The following is a 23,490-nucleotide window of genomic DNA, read 5'->3' as shown; positions in this document are numbered from 1 at the left end:
ATTTAATTATTATACCATGTATATGAAATATACCAAGGTATAATAAGTTTAGTCTTAAGTTTGTATCGCTTAAAAATATTGATAAACAAAATTCTGGTATAGGTGTTCATAAAACCACCTAATTAGTCCATTTCCGGTTGTCTGTCTGTTGTCTATCGTCTGTCGTCTGTCCGTCTGTCATCACGATAAATCAAAAACGAAAAAAGATATCAAGTTGAAATTTACAGCGTGCTTAAGACGTGAAGAGTGAGGTCGAGCTTGTAAATGAGCAACATAGGTCAATTGGATCTTGGGTCCGTAGGACCCATTTTGTAAACCGTTAGAGATAGAACAAAAGTTTAAGTGTAAAAAATGTTACTTATAAAAAAATAAACAACTTTTGTTTAAAACATTTTTTTGTAAACATCACCGTTTACCCACGAGGGCAATAATTAGGTGCAAAAGTGTGTATTAATATGGGAATATCAGTTATGTGTGTGGCTATTTAAGAGTTGATATCTTTCTTTATTTACTTGAAGTCAAAAAACAAACGATTGCGTCATCAACACGGTCTATACATGGTATTTCAATAATTAACTCAGTCAATTGTTTGTTTTCACTTTTTTTTCTTTTTAAAATTTGTTACTAATAAAAGCTTATAATATTAAATATATATTTTAAATTAACAATAATTATAATATTAAGAAAAACAAATGTTGTTCTTACCATCAAATTTAATATGATTTTCAAAATTATCGCAAACATTATTAAAAAAGTATAATAGTTAAAAATAGCTTTAAAATTATTCTTCTAAATTATTACGTCGTGTTATATTTGCTGCACTTGTATTCAAATATCTGTCTATTTTTCAAGAAAAATCATTTCTAATAGATTTTACAATTTCTAAAATACAAGAACGATTTTAAAAGTGCTAATAGGCGTTTAATTACTTAAGATGATGCTATGTGACCAGACTCCTTCTCTTTCGGGTACACTCTAAACAGAAAAAAACCAATAAAATATAAATAATATGCTACTTAAGTAGTTTTCGAGGTGAATGAATTCAAATCACCAACCATGAAAATCCCATGTGTAGCATCATTTTCTTTATTAGTAATATTTTCTATATGAATCTAAAATAATTAAATAGGTATAACTAAATGGTATAAGTAAATTCCAGAAAAGTGCCAAATTGTAAACTACCAAAAAATGTTTTCTTACAGGATTTTTTAATAGCTTCTTGTAAATTTTTACGCACTGAAACAGGGTAACATAAAATTACTTCTATCAAAATTTTTTTTGCAAAATTTTTTTGAAAAATAGAAAAATCAAAAAGTAAATGGCGATAATAAGGTGGTTTATTATCCCCATATTAATAAACGTGATATAAGTAATTTAATATATTACCCAGTTTCAAAGTGTAAATATTTACAAGAAGCAGTTAAAAAATTCTACGCAGTTGTTCAGTTGCATAACTGTGTTATTTTATAAGAATTTAAGGACGTTCATTCACCAACCTGTTTTGCTATCATTGTATATAAAATTTGCACGCTTAAATATATGAGAATACCGATTGGATGCTTCAAGCAAACAAAAATTTTCCAACCGCGTTTCATTGAATTATAATATTAATGAAAGATAAGAAGTTTTAATTTTCTACCCGCAGCAATTGTAACAAAAAACGCAACGTAGTTAAATTAATATTAATATGTCAGTCATTAGAAATTATGATTCAGAAAGCTGCCTTACATAAGATAAAATCCTTTTAACAAAATAGTCAACACGTATCGATGATATCGATGATGGAATTTCGCAAAATATTCGATTATCAAAACCATCAAGGCAAACATGTCGGTGTAAAGCAATTAAATGATTAGCTGTCGGTGTAAACATGCTTTTATTTAAATAAAATTAGTGGCTTCCCAAAAGGAAAGCCTATTGAAATTTAAGTAATAATGTTCGGTCGAAAACCAACAAAGGCTCGGTCGCCCAAGTACTTGATTCTTTATGGCGTAGTTTTATGGTGATTATTTTCATTGAATTAACAAACTAGACATGTGTACTGATAATGTACTACCTACACTAAAACACGGATGTTAATATTAGAGATCTATGGCGATAAAATAATTATGTTAGATGCTAGGTATACTTTTAGTAGTATCCCCTAGTTAGTAAAATAAATGAGTTTTGTCATACATCGATAACCATAATATTATTTATGCACAATGTTATGATTTATAATAAATAAAGAATCATAGATATAAAATAATGCCATACATACTCAAAATTCTAAACATGAAACACTCACATAGCCTGTATATAAAATACTAGCTGATTCGCGCCCGCTTCGCTGGGCACACTAACCTAATTTGGGTGTGAATCTATACTTCTTTTATTAACGAAATGATTAATTTCGATTTGATATTTATTGTAAATTTTTCAAATTTTAAATAGGAAAATATAGTGGCAGTCAGTGAATACACAGATTTCCACATCACCCATGAGGTACTGTGTATTGGTATGCGTTCCCGTTATTTGCTGTGGCGCGATCCTCAGTAGGCCTACACCACGAAAAAATTGTAACCATACTTTTGTAATCAATTATATTTTTACGTCCTTTATTTTTTATGTATGACAATTTTTATAAATAACAACTACATTTCCATTTTTCATCATATTAATTTATTTCTCTTAATTTTAACATTTAATAATATTTCATGTACATGAAACTCATAATAATGGATAACTCGACAGGGTAGTGAACAGTATCTTCTACCTCTATGACTGTATCTACAGACTTATAAACTATAGAAAATCCGTTAGGATAAAAATTCCGTAAAATCCGTTCTTAGTCGTCTATGTCACGAAATAGGTAAGTATGCGAAATTTGAAGTAAATCGGACCGATAGTTTCAGAGATTTCGTGATGAGTCAGTCAGTGGTAAATCGCTTATATATATATAGAATTTGAAGCGGACCGCTAGTTTCGGAGATTTCCTGATGAGTCAGTCAGTGGTAAATCCCTTATCTATATACATATATAAGCGATTTACCACTGACTGACTCATTACGAAATCTCCGAAATTATCGGCACTACTGGCACCATATTTTCCTATTTATAATTTGAAAAATTTACAATTAATATCAAATCGAAATTAAAAATTTCGTTAATAAAAGAAGTATAGATTCACATCCAAATGGTTAGTGTGCCCAGCGAAGCGGGCGGGAATCAGCTAGTATATACATATATTTTATATATATTGTAATATCCAGCTAAGACTTATTAGATTTAAACCTTAACCACTGACGTATTAATATGATACGTTGTCTTAATTTTTCGTTCAAAACTTAATTTTGAGCAAGGAATGGTATGTTTTTTTGGTTCTATTCTGGGTTTGTTGTAAAAACTATTTAGATTTAAAATTAAAAAACACTTTAATTGTGATTTTATTAAATCCGTCCTTTTTAAGTCTAAAACCAAAAGAAAATAAGTTTTTATTATTATTAAATTTGATTTTTGAAGAATCAGGATTTTGTAAGTAACTTTGTTGATAAAAATAATCTGTGTAAAAAAATACAGATTCTAAAATTATTTTTTTAAATATATGAAATATTTATTAATATATATTGTTATAAGAAAAATAAGCATATTAAATGTTTAAGAGCACCGTCTAGAACATAGGCCCATGTCATATGTATATACATCAGTGTTAGCGTAACAAAATTAAACGCCAATGACTAAGGGTTAAATAAAATTAAAAAATTGTACAACAAAAGGAATTTGATTACCGACAAGGAAATTTTTTAAATGAATATTCTTGTAAATAAATTTATCAATTAAACACTTAATTCAAAGGAAATGATATAGATTAAGGCAGCTATCTTAGATAATTAAATAAAATCAATTTAAAAACTTTGCTATTTTTCACTTAAAAAGACTATCTTTCTACCTTTTGATGGTACTTGTGATAATTTTAAAAGAATTAGTCGGAAAATACATTTTTGTTCGTTTTTGAGACTATACGTTGAGCGAACACTCTTTACAATATATTTTAAGCACATTATGAAAGATTATTTCAGAGTTTGAAAGAAAAGTTTTTGGTAAAGTGTACCTTTTTATGTGTGGAATAAAAATAAAATGACTGCACTTTCCAAAAGTAGCAGAATAATTCTAAAAATGGAGAAAGTTTTCCCAAAAGTACACTCCTTACTTTCTGTACGTGTTTGAAAGATGCGATTTTAAAAACTTATTAAAGTTTTTGCTTGCCCTTCACAAGTCGTACCAATACTCGCAAAATTTTTTAATTTAATAAACATGAATCACGTGTAGATATTACAAGGTGCCAACTTATCGCAGTTACCATATGTCCCCGTTGCAACAAACATTAATGCTTAACATAATAATGATTAACCCATTGTTTAGCTGAATGCCCACATGGAGGTAGAATACCAGTTAAAAGTGAATCATTCTGATAATCAATCGTGGATAATTTTGTTATCCACCTTTATATAAACATCTTTTAAGAATGGTTTTGAATCCAAGAAGTTTATATACATGGAGTGGGTGAGATATGATGAATAAGAGAGAAGACTGGCAGTGAGTTCCCCTGTGTCCCTGTCATAGTCATATGTCATAATCATATGATGTATAGAGATTTGGTTGTTTTGTACAAAGAGGTTATATACAGATTTGTATTATTTTTTCTGAAGCCGCAGTTTATACTAAATACTCAATTTGTTTTTTCAGAAATATTGTAATTGAAATAATATTGGTAGATGAAAGTGCACTAAAATTTAAATAATAATTAAACTCAATAAAACTTCTAGTTAATTTTATTAAAAATTAAACTGTTTATATTGTGTTTGTTATGTAAATAAAGTTTCTTTTGATGTTTCTACTTTTTGAATAACTTTTAATGTATTAAATAATATTCCATAAATCGTTTTTTAACTATTTATTTAATAGCAATAATGTAAACAATATGTAGCCAATGACATATGGGTTAGACAAAGACACAGGGGAACTCACTGGTAGTCTTCTTTCTCATTCATCATATCGCAAGTTGTGAATCCTGGCGTTCTCTAGTTGTATAAACTCTTTGATATACTGTGAATTGGCATAACAGAAGACATCATGTATCATGGCGCACGATTCTGAAGTGTTTTAATGTCACAATTTTTACAAGCGAGTATATTTATTGCAAAACATTTTTAAATGTAAATATTTTATTTGTCAATAGTTCTTCGTCTGGTCTTGATCTTATGTTTAGATCCTCTAGAGGTTTATGGTCTGTGATTACCAAAAACTGTTTTCCGATCAACCAGTATTGCCAGTAACGCAAAGCTTCTTTTATGGCTAAACATTCCAAATAGATAGCTTTTTTTTTCTTTTGAGCTTCATTTAATTTCTTTGAGAAGTAGGCTACAGGCTTTTCTTCACCATTCTGTTGTATCTGTTTAAGTGTTGCTCCAACACCAAGTAGACTTGCATCTGTGTAGATTTTTATTGGCAGTTCATTATCAAAGATTTCCACAATTGGTTGCGAGCATAACATTTCCTTTACCTTATCAAATGTTTCTTGACATTTATCTGACCAGATAAATTTTATGTTTTTCCTTAATAAATTATGCAATGGATCCAGAAGAATTGCGCTCTTCGGTATGTATTTGTTGTAGAAATTTATTTTCCCCAAAAATTGTCTTACATTTTTTTGCGTTTTTGGTATTGGAAAATTCTTTATCGCTATTAGGTTATCTTTTAATGGTCTTACTGTATTATTTTCTATTATGTGACCAAGATATTTTGCCCAGCTTGCTGCAAAATGGCATTTTACGAATTTTAGTCTAAACCCTTCTATTTTAATTGCATTAAACAATTTCTCTAAATGTTGCTTATGGTCATTAAAGGATTTTGAAAACACCAAAATATCGTCTATATAGTTAACTGCAAATTCTGTCAGCTTGTATTTCCTTAAAATATTACTTAGTATCCTTTGGAAGATAGCTGGAGAAGTCTTTAGACCGAATGGCATCACTGTCCATTGATAATGTCCTTCTTGAGTCACAAATCCCGTTTTTTTTTTATCCCCAACTCGTAATGGTATAGACCAAAAAGCAGAGTTTATGTCTAAACTTGAGAAATATTTGCAATTTCTTGTCTTTACCATAAGATCTTCTATTATCGGAAACGGTTGTGCTTGAGGAACAATTATTTTATTTAAATCCCTGAAATCTATGCACATTCTTGTTTTACCTTCACCTTTTTTTTCTGCTAGTGTTACCGGAGCCGCAAATGGACTGTACGATTCTTCTATTAGTCCTCTCTCTAGCAATCTTGATATCTGTGTTTCAATTTCTTTTCTATCTTCAATCGAACATCTGTAGGGTCTTTTGCTGCAATATTTTTCTACCGTTAGGTCAATTCTGGCTTCGTATTCTTTTACTGTGCCTATATCATATTTATCTTTTGCAAACAAACTTTTATTTTTATCGATTAGAAGTTTTATTTCTCTTTCTTCATCTTCTGATAAATTTTTGTCAATATTATATTCTGTATTTTCTATGTGCTCGTTAAAGTTCACTGAACTTTTTTTAAAACACTCTTTTTCTATTTTCTCAAAATTTGATGTAATATCTTTATTATCAATTTTCTTTACATCATCTTTTTCTCTTCCTTGTTTTATTTCAAGGTTTTCATCTTGAGTTAAATGAAACTCTTTTATTAAATCTAATCCGATTAAAAAATCGTATTTGAAATCTTCATTATCAATAATATGACAACAAACTAATTTTTCTATGTTAAATATTTTAATTTTTAATTTAGTCAAACCACAAGTTTTTTGATTACCATTAATTGTCTTTAAATTAATCTGATTATTATTATTTTTATTTTCTTTTATTTTTAATAATTTTGAATTAATTAATGAAATATTGGCACCTGAATCATATACTCCTAGCACCTCTGTTATATCATTAATTAGTAGTTTGACTGCAATTAATGGCATTATTCGTTTTTTTGTTCTTCTTCAATTAATTCTGCATCAATAGCATTGTTTACTGTTTGAACTCTTTTTGTATAATCATTTTCTTTGTAGTAACATTTATTCTCTGGGTGATAACGTACTCCTTTTTTTAATCTATTGCATATAGAGCACGGAGTTCTCTGACCTGGTTCTTTATAATCTGATTTTGTTGTTTTTTGTTTCTCTTTTTCCTTCTTCCTTGCTAAGAACTCATACTGGCTAATCTCTTTAAATAAATCTGTGGTTGTCTTTAGTGATTCTTTTTTTATTTTATTCATAATATTGTCCGGTAATCCCATTACTATTAAGTATATCATTGTAGAATCATCTATGTTTCTATTCACTTCAAGAATCAACCTCTCCTTCTTTGTTGCATATTCTAATATTGGGCCCGTCTGGTATCTAAAATTAAAGGCATATTTAACTTGTGACCAACCTTTAATTTCATAAGTTTCAAGAAATTTTGCAGTCCATGTGTTCCAATTGGACTCTACGGTATATTTTATTAGCATGCTGCTATACCAATCGTGACATTGTTTTTCTAATAAGAACTTCAAGATTTCTATTTTTTTTTCTTCTTGATTTATACCAAACCTTGTGCATTCTTGTTCAAACTCCTTCAACCACTGTGAGGCGTTTGATGTTCTGTTAGAAAATTTATTAATTGTGAATCTCTCAGCTACTTTAGCTAAATTTTTTAATTTGCTTTCATTATCACCACCATTATTGGTTGAAATGTTTTGCACTGAATTTTCTATGATTGTCTCTTCCAAGTAGGTATTTCCAAATTGAATATTTTCTTCATCATCTAAATAGGTACTCCTTAAATTTTCATCTAATGCAATCCATACCTTTCTGTATTGATTTCTTCTTTTTAAAGAGTTTTTGACTTTCTCAAAAGTATTTGTTGCATTAACATAAGTGTGATTTTTTGCTGGTTTTAAGTCATCAGGCACTTCGAAATTCCGCCCATCTGGAGTCGCAATTGAAGTTACACATATAATATTTGACTTATTATCTGAGCTCGGTAAAAGCTTGAAAGTGAATTGTAATTTTTCCATTGTTTTAATGTATATATATAAATATATTTCTTTCTTCTTGTTTATCTATTTTTTTCTTGACGAAATTGTCGTTTTATAATGTGAATCTTGGAAATAAATGACAGTTTTTGAATAAACACTTGTGTTGCTCTGAAAATAGAGAAACGACAATAATGTCAATTCTCACAATGACATTTATTCCCTCTCGAGTTATCAAACTATATCTAGTTTTTATTATGATTTATACAAAAGCTATTTATACAAAATCTATAGTAACAACAATTAACATACGAACATACCAACCCGCGGTCAAGTGAGCGCTGGGGTAATTAATTAAAGAAATGCATTTCTTTACATACGAATCATTTTTTTGGTCTCTACAATCAATTCGACGTGTTTTTGGTACATCGAAAAATTTACTGGAAATGTCTATTAATCCTAATAATAGGAGAATATAACTCTAAAGCTAGAAAATCAAGGACTTTTGTGTTTTTGTAGAAAAGTTATATCTTTATAAATAATTTCGATAGATTTCGAAATATAGAATTTCGTTAAACGTTAGTAACTATCTCAATTGAAATTTTTGAGAGTAATTCTAAATACCTGATTAGATGTTTTTTATGTAGAATATTCAATCCCATATGTGCATTTCCTTAAGTTAATGGAATGAGAGATACATCCTGCATGTTAATAATACTGTGTTGAAAGAAAGATTCATGGATAACATCATGTTTTAATAACCATAGCAGACATTCTTTAATATTAAATTCTATTAATAGAATTTCTTTTTAATTGTTTTTGTTACAATATTGATTGTCTTCTGATGTGATAAATAACACTGCATATCATTAACGAGATAATACCAAATTATCATTATTTTTAACGAAGTAAATCGCAATTTTTAACGTATTCTATATATTTAAGAATTGCAAAAATGCTTTTCACATTTTAAGATACAATCGGTTAGATTTTTCTTACTATCTTTTTGTTTTTGTTTTGTACAGATAATTGTATTTATGTATGAATTACAGTTGGTTTTTTCATAAAACCAATGTTAAGAACTAGACAAAAAAAGTCAACTAAGAGATTTTTCACAAAATTTTCTAATCTAAATATATCAAAATTTATATCACTCTGTTCAGGAAATTGTAATCTACCAGAAAACATATTATGAAATATGAAATATGAAATATGAAGTATGAAATTTGAATACGCAAAAATTATTGAAAATAAAATTTATCATTAGATCATTTTTCTGTAAAGCTAATATTTGTAGAGACACTCGCAGTTACCCACACGCTTCGCTGGGCAATTATAATTTTAAATACAAAGACTATTGCGTTATAAACTTCACTTCATTTGCCATCATTTATCCCTGCATTCGTTCACGATTTCGTTTCGTTTTAATTTTTGACACGGAATTCTAATTTTTTTGTTTAAATTCATTGTTATGGGGAAAGAATAAATTCAGTAAATATTTTAGATGGATAGAAAATTTAGATAGAACCGTAACTATTAATATTTCTGTGTCAAATAATCTTTCTAAGATATTTGATCTTGTAAAAACATCTATTATGCTAGTTTTCTTTTAGAAATCTTTGAAAATAATTCAAATTTCCTTCTTTAATGGTATTGTCTTAGACTTTTTGTCCCACTTTGAACTTTAAGTATTTGGCTTTATAACCATTGTTTCGTACAATGATAAAATATAGTTTCAGATTTTCGATTTATAAGGAAGCATTCCTTACATATCGCTTGTGAGAAGAATAATTAGAATTTGTAGATATTGTTAGCCACACGAAGTTATAAAAAACCTTCCAAATTCCAAAATCTCTTCTTGGGGTTCACTTAAGTCATTTAAGGAACTTTCGTGCAAAATTTTATCCTTCTAGGTCTAACGTTTTAAGCTATGAGTTGATCGTCTGTCAGTCAATTTCTTCTTCTCTTCTACTGACCATTGCTTGAAATAGCATATTGCCATTTAAAAATTGTTTGGCCATTTAAAAAAGGTAAATACCTTATTGAATTTCTTACCAATAGAAAATAGATTTGATAGATAAGTAATAAATAAAATTGTGCTACGTATTTAGTTATACAATTTATCTATCCATCCATCCCACACTAATAATCACCTCTTTAATAATAATAATAATAACTTATTAAACCTAGACCTTGAAAATGAATCATCCATTGCACATATGGTAAGTTGTATCTTGTATATAGTGTGTCCACCATAATTTACTTAAGTTTGTTTTAAAATTAAAGTGTATACATATATTTTATACCTTAAGTAAAGATAGTGTAGTACGAAATATTAGTCAGAAACCATAAAAACTACATTTTCTAAATAAAATATACATTTACAAGTTTAATCTAGTCTCACCTTTGACATAAATGCATTATGTATTGTATCTCCTTTCTCAGTTTTGAGAAGCAGTTATCGATAAGATTATATTCCAAGCAAGAATAGATTCAAGGTGAAGAACAAAGGGCACTAGTTTTTAATATTGGCGGATGTAGACTTGAGAGTAGAGTGTGGAGTATACTTTGAAAATCTAGATTTAAGGTTATCACGCCGACTCTCTGGACACTGCAGTATGTGTCAAACATAAATTCAAGGCCATTATGACGAGGTATTTTAATAGACTGAGCGGAACATCAACGTGTAACGGTATCATCATGATACGGCGATCAAATCCCTATGCTATGTCTACTCTAATGTCAATGTACATCTTGTGTAGATGATATTCCAGAAAGTTCTACTTGCCAGAAAAAACGCAGAGCTGTCGAACACAAATATCAATAAATATCTAGAATTGTGAACTTCGTCTGAACATATTTAAATAAGATTGGCCAATATTAAGAGAAGAAAGGAACGATCTTATGACAGAGTACAATTGGAGGCGTTTTTGTAGATACTAATTTTCTTTCTAGGGTTTCTATAGGTAATACCGTTACAGCTGTTTCAAGATACTGGCTAAATACAAGAGGTAAACTTGTTGGGTTTGTGAGCCTACCATCTCGTCCCGGCTATTGCAAGAACCGCTACAATGAGTAGCAAAAAAGATAGTTTACTCATATTCACTATCACAATCCAGCTCTTGCTGTGAGAAGATTGGTCCATATGAGTCCTCCTGTACTTAACAATCCTTCAAAATTTAATTATATTGACGTCAAATCTTTTTTACTGTTATTGAAGGGCTGCAAATGTTTCAAGGAATGGAAGACGAAGTTGAGTCAGTTACTATTTAGATATCTCAATGAACCCAATGTTCTAAATGTGGCTCATAACACAGCCACTATAATCTAACCTAATCTGACTTTGCCTGAAAAATAAATGATTCTCTTAACTCTTGTTCTAATATTTATATTTAATTGAGATTGCCACTCTGTATCGCCATATAAAATATATTTATATTTTTTTCAATTAATATTACTTAATTATATAAGTGACTTAAATAATTTAAATATAACACAATGTATGAATATGTTTAATATAACCAAGGACGTTCATAGTAAAGTGATAGAAACAAATGCGAATGATCGATATATTCTCTCATTGCAATATAAAACAAAATCTATTCAAATATCAATATATTTCGATTTCGCAATATGAATTCGAGAACAATGAAATTAATCATTTGGTCTTACATTTACAATTGCTTATTCCGCAAGTCGCAACAAGTAAGACAAGATTACGTCAATTCATGGAAGCAATCAAAAACAATGTTTGCTGTTTACATAACTAGAATAAACGGTAAAACTTTTCAAATTAATTTTATTTTTTGGGAATAACCCGGTAAATAATAAATTTTAATAGAACACCGACAACTACTAACATAATTTTGATATCAACCTAACCTTCAAAATTTTTTTTCTTTAAGCATATTCATTAATGTTTGGAGTAAAAAGTTTATACAACTAGAGAAAGCCAGGGTCCAACACTTGCGATATGATGAATGAGAGAGAAGACTGCCAGTGAATTCCTCTGTGTCCTTGTCTAATCTATATGTCATTGGCTACATATTGTTTACAGGTATTATTTCAAATGTGTCAACAGGTATTATTTTATTACTGACTTGTGAAAACTGCGGCCACATATTGGATAATATGCAAATCTGCATATTAAACACTTTTTCATTTTCCAGAAAAAATAATACAAAACTGTATATAACCTCTTTGTACAAAACAAATATAATAGCAGACATAAAATCTTTATGCACAAGGACACAGGGGAACTCACTGGCAATCTCCTCTCTCATTCGTCATATCGCATCCACTTACAGGCCAGCAGATTCCTCGCGTTCTCTATGTATATAAACTCTTTGGTTTAGGGTGTATTAATATGTAAGTTGGGAACATTCAACCTACAATTGAGTTTTCCGAAATTACAAATCGAATCGCATATTCTAGTTTCTTTTGGTTTAAATTGACTCTTCAATTTGTAAACAAAATTTTGACGATTTGAGACACAAGGATATATCTAACAATAATTTTACGCTGGTCTTTTCAAAATATTAATTTTCCATGCTTGGCATAATTTTGTACTCTACAATCAATCATTAATGCATCTCAAAGAATAAAAATCTTGGGGGAAGGGGTTGGGGGTTATGTGGTTTGATCGATAAGATTATATAATTTTGGATGAAAAATAATGCGTCTAATGATTATTGTTTCGTCAAAAAACGAACAAGCTAAGACTAAAATTAAAGTAAAATTGTCAACGTACTACGAACGTTACGTTTTCTTCAAGCCCCTCTCTTCTCATGTAAAATTTCATTATGTTAAGCAGTACCCCCTCTCTCCATCTATTTGGACGTATTTTATGAATATTTCTTATATTCGGTCTGTGAGTGAAAATAAGTATACCTTTTTTTTTCTAGAATTCTTTTTTGGAATGTTTTATCAAATTTATTTTTACTATAATATTTCTGTGCAAATTATATCGTTGCAGGTACGGTTGATGCGACACCCTGCATACGAGTAAAAATATCAACATTTACCGGCCGGTTTCCTTAAAGTTTGATCAATAAAATGTAACTCTGCATATATATCCGAAAAATTCAACTAAAAGCAATATTATGAAATGTATGTCAATTTGAGTATATATTTACGTTAGCAGGTATCTGCTATAAATAAATAGATAGGCATATCAAACATGATATTTTATCATGCAATAAAAATTTTCCAAAGATAATTAATTTCAATCAACATTAGTGGCTATATAGAGTGTATGAAAAAATTTGGAAAGTTCTCGAATATAGCAACAAATAGTAATTAATACACATACAGCAGTTTTTCATAGCAAAGTTGCTAAATATAATTCAGGTTCGATTTAAGTTCGTCCTGTAGAGATGGAGAATCTGAATGAACCACTCACAGTAGTGAAAAATAGTTTGAAAGCTTAAACTTAGAGCAAATACTATTTCCACTGCCTGGTTTTTAAGTTTGTATCAATTCATAATGAGTTCTTACTAGGTTTAAAATAGCCGAAAAACATTTCGCCCCCTTCTTTTTATACCCTAAGAGCTCCGTCTTTCAATTTTATTTAGATTTTTATATTAATAGCAATTTCCTCCCTCATTCGTTGCTTTGTTCATTTCTGTTTTTCTTAACCTTAGTTTTAAGTGTTAAATAACTTCTGAACATTACTTGTAGAGTCGTACTACTATTACTATGAAATGAATTAAGATACAAGTAGTTTATTCTAAATATCTCGAAATGTGTAAAGACTATCACAAAATTGGTTTTGTCATTGTTTATTTCTAGAACAATATCAAGATTCGAAATCTATTTTTCGAGATATTCAAACGTATTCCTTTTTCTTGAACACTCATGGACATATGCATGAAATGATTTCGAATTAAACAATAATTTTGAACCTGAATTTATTTTCTTAATATATCAAGATTTTTAGCCATTTCCCAATGTTATGTCCACTCTATATACATAAATACCCGCCTAATATAAAGTGAACTATGGTAAAAGATAATTCGATTATATTAATAAAACAAGAATCATTTTATAAGACACCACTGTGCAATAGCCAAATGACACAAAACAAATTAGTTTCCTAAGAATCATTTTATTGATTTATTCAGTATATAAAGAAGATGAAACCTTATTACATACATAGATACCTACTTTAATAAACTTCAACGAACGAACGTTTTACACACAAAAATCTAGTGTGAAACACTCACACCGCCTCTATGCATTAGTATAATAAACAAAAATTAATAATAAACATTTAACAGGTGTTTTCAAAAAAACACCAACATTTCAATAGTCAGCGCCATCTGTTTTTAAGAAAAATAAGTTTGTTGTATGTTTTCGTGGGCTTCGATTTTAGTTAGCAGCTAAAATGAAAAAATGTATCGTAAATAATAGTATCTCGAGAAACCGCCTTCGTTTTGACACATGTCAGAGAGCATGTAATTTGACCTTATTGGTCTTTTTTCCTTGGGTTGTATATAGACAAAGGAAACTTCAATTAACCCCAAACAATAGAATATCTGACATTATTATACTTTATTACATATTTATTTTACGTGTTTATTTTACGTGAATACTTTTATGAAGGCTACTCTACCATGATGAAATTTTACAAAGTGTGTTTTCCTAGATGATTAATCTCAGTTTAACTCTCTCCTTCTAAACAGACAAATTCATGAAATATTTCATTCAAATTTGTGAAAATTAATGGAAAAATATGAAACAATGGGTGCGTTTGGCAGAAAAAAGCGCTTGAGAGCGCTTACTAGCGCTGAAAAACAAACTGTACAGTTTTCGGCCAGGACATGTTAACAATAGCAGTATCTTCCATCTCTTCTTCATCATTCACAACATTATTTAATATATTATTCATTATTGGTAATTTTTTAATATGAATAATTTACAAACATATATTTAAATTAGGTTGGGTTCCCGGGTTAAAGCTAACTTAGCGTCCTAGAGGAATATAGCTATTTACTATTTGACAGCGCTTACCGCTTAACAATCGCCATTTTGCTTACAAGCGCTTCCTAGCGCTTTTTTCTGCTAAACGCACCCAATGGCCGCGTTTGGCGGAAAAAAGCACTAGTAAACGTTTGTAAGCAAAATGGCGATTGTTAAACGGTAAGCGCTGTCAAATAGTAAATAGCTATTTTCCTCTAGGACGCTAAGTTAGCTTTAACCGGGGAACCTAACCTAATTTAAATATATGTTTGTAAATTATTCATATTAAAAATTTACCAATAATGAATAATATATTAAATAATGTACAAATATACTAATTATATAATTTTACAAGCAACTTAAGGAGTATAAAGCTATTATTTAAATAAATGTTTGCAAAATAAATAAGCAAAATGGCGGATTGTGTCAACGCAACTGAAGTTAGCAAACATGTCCTGGAAGAAAACTGTACAGGTTGTTTTTCAGCGCTAGTAAGCGCTTTCAAACGCTTTTTTCTGCCAAACGCAGCCAATATGTTACTACCTAATAAAACTAACCTCTAATATAACTTACGTAAAAAAAAAGCTTTCCAGTTTGATTGACTCAGCGGATCGATTGAAGCTGACATTTCATGTCTGCAGGCTAATCTGATAGTGAATCGAATTCGAATCTCGGTTGTTAAGTCTTTAACGAAAGACTCACACACAACCCAACTGAATATAAATCCAAATGTGTGTATATTGCAATAATATTACGTGTATACACATTAGTAGTTGGAGAGCATCCATAAACTGCGTAACACAGTTTTTTATTATTTGTTAACAAACTTAAAAAAAAATTTTTTTTGTTAATACCTGCTCCTGAATTGTAAGAATAGACACGTTGTTCTGTTATTGACTGCATATCGTGGGCCTACAGAATAAGCTCATAAAGACGATGGAAAAAGTTTTTACCAATTTTGAATCTGAGCCCTAATTTGGGCGCTACAGGTATGACAAAAATTGATAAATTTGTTCATTCACTGAATATCAATCATTACATTTACTAATATCTACTGATTATCATTGGCTGCTGGTTATTGAATGATATTCAGTGAATGAACAAATTTATCAATTTTTATCATACCTGTAGCGCCCAAATTAGGGCTCAGATTCAAAATTGGTAAAAACTTTTTCCATCGTATTTATGAGCTTATTCTGTAGGCCCACGATCTGCAGTCAATAACAGAACACCGTGTATAACTCTTTTGAAATTAAATTTCCGTATATCGCAACTTAAATTTCAAATTATTGTCATTGTGCAAAGAAAATTATGAAATTATGAAAAGAAAATGTATCAAAGAAATTACATAGATTTACTTCATTGCAACCACCCTCCCCCCCACATGTAGCTTTTGACCGTGCCACGTGGTTTATGAACCTTGCCTTAGTAAATTTTTGAAATATGTGGCTAAGAACCAATTTCTATTGAAACGTAAAACGCTGGCATTAGGTCACATCAAACCACACAAAGGTTAAATTTCCTTATCATAGTGTCATAAATGGCAACTAACAAACTAAGTTAGTTGCTATCCATGACACAACAAATAAACCATTATGGCTCCTGTTTAATTTTCACCCCACGCTTCTTATGTAGCACAACAATTCTTAATTTGCAACCATAGAATAATCGCCCTAGAATAATGTTCGTAGTATACCCTTGGAGTTATCAAGGAATTTTTTTATTTCTAACCATGCTCTAAAATAAAGAGACAACTTACCTATAAATTACATAATAATATTACGTTGTAAGTTGTATATAGAGGTAACAAACAAGCCATGCTGTTGTTATTAAACAGGCAAAAAGGCAGTACAGTTATACAAGTTATATAATAACCATGAAACGTCAGGTGGTCTCGTATTTTTGCAGATAAAATACATCTAACGGTTTTTATTTCGTACAATAATAATTACTCTCTATCTTTAATATTTAATTGAAATTTATTTCAATTGAAATAAAAACCGTTGTTTATCATTTAAAAACAAGTACAAAATCTAACCCTTAACGTCCAAAACAGTATTATTAATATGGCGACAATATTATAATAGGTTAGATAAATAAATAGATACATATTACATAGGGCAAATAGTGTTTATTCTTCTATGTAAGTGAAATTTAAATGTTTTGTTTTTCGTGATACTAGTATTGAATTCATTTGTTAACAAATGATAGTTATAAACCACGAACATACGATTATTTAGAGAGCGTAACCGCGCTCTTCTGCGTTGTTCTCATTTTCTTATATATACCTTTAAAAGCCAACTCAAGAAATATTGCTAATATTATTTTCAATTAATATAATCACATTACTCTTTGCTACAATCTTTTTCTATATTTGCATCTACCATTTATTTTATAATAATTTTAATATTATTTAAAATAAGTGGGATGGGTTTGTTGTTAAGTACACAAACAGTGCATTCACCTTTATGAATATTATGGATGCTGTATGTATATTATGCTAGGGTTTATAAATCCTTGAACCATGAAGCGTATAATTGCAACAAGAGTAACTGCAAACTAAAATACTTTTTTTCATTTCCGTATAGTTGAAAAATCAAGTTCCAATAAAACGCAAGCAGAATGGAGAAACAACAAGTTTGGGTGCGTGATCCCAATGAAGGGTATATTCAAGGTATCATACATGAAATTTTACCCGATGAAGTTGAAGTTGTACCTTTGGATAAAAAATTTCAAAAGCGGACATGTTCCTTTGATGATATTTATCCAGCTGGTGAATATACCACAGATGTTGATGATAATTGTAAGGCCAAATATTATTATAATTTTTGATCTAAATTAATATTTCATATATAATAAATATATATTTTTTTTAACAGGTGAAATGATGTTTTTAAATGAAGCAACATTATTGAATAATATTCGAACAAGATATAATAAAGATAAAATTTATGTAAGTTAATTTTACATATGCGGCATTTAATAAGTTGATAATATTTTATCTCCAAGCATAGCTAAGAAATTTAATAAGTATATCATATCAATTTCTTCCAATTATTCGTATGTTTGCAATCACAAATTATATTGAGACAGTTTCGGAAAATTTTTTTGGTCTATAAACACTCCACTTTAGGTATATTCCACGCTGTTTTAAAAATATCCAAATGCCATTAGACTAAACTGACTGAACATGCGCAAATGACATTTACTATCATTTATTTACTTTATAATTTGGGATTTATTAGCTTAAACCGTAAATTATAAAGTCCGTAACCAAGAACGCATTTAATAAGGACATGAAACTTCCTATGCCGAGCTATAAGCGCTCTTAAAAAAACATGTTTTCAATCACTTACAATTGATTGAAAAAAAACAAAAAATTGAAAACAAAACACAACCGGATGCGCAGTACGAAGTACGCAACAACCAGGAGGACTGGACCTTGCCCAAATAGGCGCCTTTTTTCCTGCTACTTTCTCCACTTGAGTTTTACGTCCTTATTATATACGTTCTTGCTCGGAATGATATCATCTTAGAAATAATTTGACTGGCATAGTTACGATGGTTTTTGTCATGATAGAGTTTATAAAAATATGAAAAATAAAATAATAAGATAAAATTTGCTCCTACCCTTCAAAAAAGGATATGTGAGGGGATAAAATAAGTCAAACTTTTACTTACACTAGAAAGTTGACTAAAAATTATTTAAAACCCAATTAAATGAATTATCTTTAACTTGGAGATGAGTATTTATTCTTTATGTTATAAATAATTTGAATTTTATTTGCAGACATATGTAGCTAATATTTTAATTGCTGTGAATCCTTATATGGAAATTCCTAATCTTTATTCACCGAAGACAATAAAATCATACCAAGGAAAGTCAATCGGCCAAATGCCTCCACATGTATTTGCTATAGGTAAAAATAAAATTTGTTAAAATAATAATCCATGAGCTAAAAATTATTTTGTTTTAATTATTTTAGCGGATAAATCATTTCGTGATATGAAAGTACTGAAACAATCACAATCGATAATTGTTTCTGGTGAATCTGGTGCTGGAAAAACTGAATCGACTAAATATATTTTAAAATATTTATGTGACTTATTTGGGTCAACAGCTGGTCCTATTGAACAAAAAATTTTAGATGGTATGAATAAATTTTGTAAAATTGATAAGTCATTAAGTAACATTAATACCATCTATTTGTAGCTAATCCAATATTGGAAGCTTTCGGGAATGCAAAAACAACACGTAATAATAACAGTTCACGTTTTGGAAAATTTATGGAAGTGCATTTTAATAGCAAATATCAAGTTGTTGGTGGATATATCTCACATTATTTATTAGAAAAGTCACGAATTTGTACGCAAAGTGCCGAAGAAAGGAATTATCATGTATTTTATATGTTATGCGCTGGTGCCCCAGAGAGCTTACGATCAAAGTTACAACTTACAAAACCCGATGATTATCAAGTACGTTTCAAATAAATTAAATCGAAATAAAATTGTAACTGTTTTAATATTTTAGTATTTGAAAAATGGATGTACACAATATTTTACAACTGCAGCGTCTGAGAAAAAATTAAATATGTCACAAAAAAGTAAAACGCATATATCTACTGGAAATTTAAAAGATCCTTTATTGGATGATGTAGAAGATTTTGTACAATTAGATCAAGCTTTATCACGATTAGGGGGTCTAGACGAAAATGGACGCTTGGAAATTTACTGTCTTGTGGCTGCTGTACTACATTTAGGGAATGTAGCATTTGAAGAAAATCCAGAAGATGCAAAAGGAGGATCACGTGTTACAGCAAATTCAGAAAAGTCATTAATAATTGCTTCACGTTTATTAGGAATTGATTCAATGGAATTACGCCAAGCTCTAGTATCACGTGTTATGCAAAGTAGTCGCGGTGGTGTTAAAGGAACTGTCATCATGTAAGCTTTTTTTCTTATTTGTTTAATAACTTTTTGTTTAACGTTTGTTTTGATTTCAGGGTTCCGTTAAAAGTTTATGAAGCCAATAATGCTAGAGATGCTTTAGCTAAAGCTATTTATAGTAAATTATTCGATCATATTGTACAATGTATCAATAAAAGTATACCATTCCAGGCTTCTAGCTATTATATAGGTGTTCTAGATATTGCTGGTTTCGGTAATTATTAATTCTTAATATATTTCAAGATTTTTCGTAGCTGTTATAAGCGAATTTTCCTATAAATTTCATGGGCATGCTTCATACTCTTAGTTAAAGTAGTTCTTAGGGGAAAAATTAGTTAAAATTCGATTTCTGTTTTAGAGTATTTCACCGTTAATAGTTTCGAACAATTTTGTATAAATTATTGTAACGAAAAATTGCAACAATTTTTTAATGAACGAATACTAAAGCATGAACAAGATTTGTATAAAAAAGAGGGTTTAAATGTCCCCGAAATTAAATTTACAGATAATCAAGATTGTATTGGTAAGTGAAATTTGGTCAACAATGTAAACAATTTCAGTTTAAAAAAATTCAATTTTCAATTTCAGATTTAATTGAATGCAAAGGAACGGGCATATTTAGTATCCTCGACGAGGAGTCTAAATTACCAAAGCCGAGTTTTACACATTTTACAGCCGAAGTACATAATCATTGGCCTAAACATTTTAGATTAGCACTTCCAAGAGCTTCCCGATTAAAATTACATCGAACAATACGTGATGATGAAGGTTTTCTTATACGTCATTTTGCTGGTGGTGTATGTTATCAAACTAATCAATTCATTGAGAAAAATAATGATGCCTTACATGCATCACTTGAAGGGCTGGTACAAGAAAGTGGACATCGACTATTAAAAAGTCTGTTTCAATCATCAAATTCATCGTTACAAAAAGGAAAATTAACATTTATTAGTGTTGGATCAAAATTTAAAAGTCAATTAAGTGAATTGATGGATAAACTGAAGAGTACAGTATGTTCATACAAAATAAGTAGCGATAAAGTCCAATTTTCTTCCGTATTAATATTAAATTGAATGTGTCCAAATTATTAAAAAAATTTTGTTCATTTTATAATGTATTTGTTATAAAAAAAGTTTCTTTTCGGAATACATATTAGAAGCGGAGTCGTAAAATAGCATTATCGCTACTCTTTTACAAAAAATTATATAAATGTTATTAATAGATGTTATAAATAGGGTATTTTTTCGCAGGGCACAAACTTTGTTCGTTGCGTAAAACCTAATAATAAGATGATTAGTCATCAATTTGAAGGTGGTTTGAGTTTAACTCAATTGAAATGTTCTGGTATGACCACAGTATTAGATTTAATGGCACATGGATATCCATCACGCGCACCATTTGCCGATTTATACGGAATGTACAAACAATATTTGCCAAAGGAATTATTAACACTTGAACCAAGAGTATTTTGTGAAGCCATGTTACATAGCTTAAATTTAAATAGTAAAGATTTCAAGTTTGGTATTACTCGAGTATTCTTTCGGCCGGGTAAATTTGCTGAATTTGATACAATCATGAAATCAGATCCAGAAAACTTGAAAGCAATTGTTCAACGTGTCAAAAAATGGTTGGTGAAATCTAGATGGTTAAAATCACAATTTTGTGCCTTATCAGTAATTAAATGTAAGTATAATCTAAATAGTTTTATGATTTTTATAAATTGATTATCAATTTTATCTTTAATTGTTTTTGTAGTAAAAAATAAGATACTTTATCGCCGAAGAGCACTTATTATTATACAAAAGACTATACGAGGATATTTAGTACGAAAGAAACATATGCCACGTTTTAAAGGAATACAGAAAATTAAGAGTTTGAAATCACAAGTGAAACAAATGCAAGAAGTTGCTTCGCAAATTAAGAAAGATAAAGATATAATTATGTCAGATATTAATAAAATACAATCAAGTATTGAAGAGACGATTATGAAAATTAAGGTATGGGATTTACAAAAATAAAAAAGTTATACAAAACTAGAAATAACTAACAACTGATCCTATCTTAGTCTTTTTATTTACCAAAATCATACTACTTTATAAACATTTTGAAGTATTAATAAAAAAATTAAAGTTTTAATTATTATTTTTTAATGATAATGTGAATGACTTTATCAAAATAGCACTATTAAAGTAAACGCTTTTATTCAAACCAAGGTTCGCAATTAAATTTTTGGAAAGAAGTAGACAGACTAGTTTATTGAAAAGTTTCTATCAAGTAGCCCCATTTGTGATAAAAAAAGGGACAAACGTAGTACTCAAAGCATCTCCTTAATTTCGACCAATAATTAATATGTTACAATAGTGTGCAAATTTTTGTAGCACAAACATTTTTTAAAGTAACTGCTCAGGCATATAAAAAAAGCCTAATTCGAAAAATAACACAATCTGGCAATCCTCGATACCAAATGAAATCGATGATCGTTTGAAAAAAAAATTGATGAATTGGTCGCATTGTAAGAATAAGTCCGAATATAAATATAAATTTTCGCTAGAAATACATTTGGATAAAACATGGCGGTCATTGCCAAAACTTTTTGCAATCCATTACTCTAATTACGGATTTTAATTCAAATATTTATAATTAACAAATATGTAATTTTGTGTAATTAGTATATATTTTATTTAGATTTTTTTATTTTTCATTTAAATTATATATCAGTAAATAATAAGATAAAAAAAAGTAACTTAACACAGATAAGTAAATAAAAAGACAAAAGCATAAAGCGCCAATCGACTTTCGATTTTTTCTATTATCTATTCGAGAATCTTTTCACTAATAATACTATCAATACTTTGTTTATTCTAGTATGTAATAAGAGAAAATTCAAAAATAATTGTACTCTTCATGGCAAGTTGGCAATTTTGCGTCATTTTTAGTCAAAAATCAAACATTGTCATATATTTAATCAGAGCTAGTTTCGCTTAATCCAGACTTCTAGTATTTTGAATAAATCCTAGTAGTTTTTTGAATGTAAATTATAACTTTTAACTCTGTCCAGGCATTTCAGTGTTCTGAATTGTTAGAGTTGCTGAGATAAGAGTTATAAGAACACACAAAAGCGTGTTATACGATATGATTGGTCAAGTTTAATCATTACACCCTAAATTATGAACTATCTAAAAGAAAACTTTTAAACAAAAAAGGATGTATTTTATCATAGATTAATTTTTGGTTAAATATGGCGTTGTTATCTTAACTGTTACTGTGGGAGCTTTGTGTGTTAGCTCTTTATCCATGGAATTTGATAAAATCATACTAACATTGCTTTTATACATTTTCAGAAACAAGATTCAATAACCGGCAGTCAAGTAGAGGCATTGTATAAACAATTATTAGATTTAACAAATAATCAAATGAATTTATTACAAAAACGAATGCTTGAACAAAAGAATGCAGAAGAACAAGAACGGTTGAGAAAAATTCAAGAACAAATGGAACTTGAAAAGCGCCGTAAAGAAGAAGAAGAACGTAAGCAACGAGAAGAAGAAGAAAATCGCAAAAAGT

The 23,490-nt window shown here is 29.3% G+C and overlaps 1 protein-coding gene across 3 annotated transcripts in view; it reads left to right on the top strand.

Moving 5' to 3' along the window:
- Positions 1 to 23,490, top strand: part of LOC123290778 (myosin heavy chain 95F) — a 34,708-nt gene that overhangs the window by 5,293 nt on the left and 5,925 nt on the right. For all 3 annotated transcript variants that reach the window (XM_044871102.1, XM_044871101.1, XM_044871103.1), the window contains exons 2-13: positions 17,568 to 17,782; positions 17,859 to 17,932; positions 18,770 to 18,899; positions 18,966 to 19,130; positions 19,193 to 19,455; positions 19,511 to 19,923; positions 19,983 to 20,140; positions 20,285 to 20,449; positions 20,515 to 20,936; positions 21,177 to 21,609; positions 21,682 to 21,923; positions 23,268 to 23,488. In XM_044871102.1, the coding sequence (XP_044727037.1) occupies positions 17,602 to 17,782; positions 17,859 to 17,932; positions 18,770 to 18,899; positions 18,966 to 19,130; positions 19,193 to 19,455; positions 19,511 to 19,923; positions 19,983 to 20,140; positions 20,285 to 20,449; positions 20,515 to 20,936; positions 21,177 to 21,609; positions 21,682 to 21,923; positions 23,268 to 23,488 (2,867 nt within the window). In that variant the 5' untranslated portion in view covers positions 17,568 to 17,601. The remainder of the gene's footprint in view (positions 1 to 17,567; positions 17,783 to 17,858; positions 17,933 to 18,769; positions 18,900 to 18,965; positions 19,131 to 19,192; positions 19,456 to 19,510; positions 19,924 to 19,982; positions 20,141 to 20,284; positions 20,450 to 20,514; positions 20,937 to 21,176; positions 21,610 to 21,681; positions 21,924 to 23,267; positions 23,489 to 23,490) is intronic.

The sequence above is a fragment of the Chrysoperla carnea genome, chromosome 1 (genome assembly GCF_905475395.1).
Source record: "Chrysoperla carnea chromosome 1, inChrCarn1.1, whole genome shotgun sequence".
Lineage (NCBI taxonomy): Eukaryota > Metazoa > Arthropoda > Insecta > Neuroptera > Chrysopidae > Chrysoperla > Chrysoperla carnea.
The sequence above is the reverse complement of the archived record's forward strand: the minus strand, read 5'-3'. Positions and strand labels throughout refer to the sequence as shown.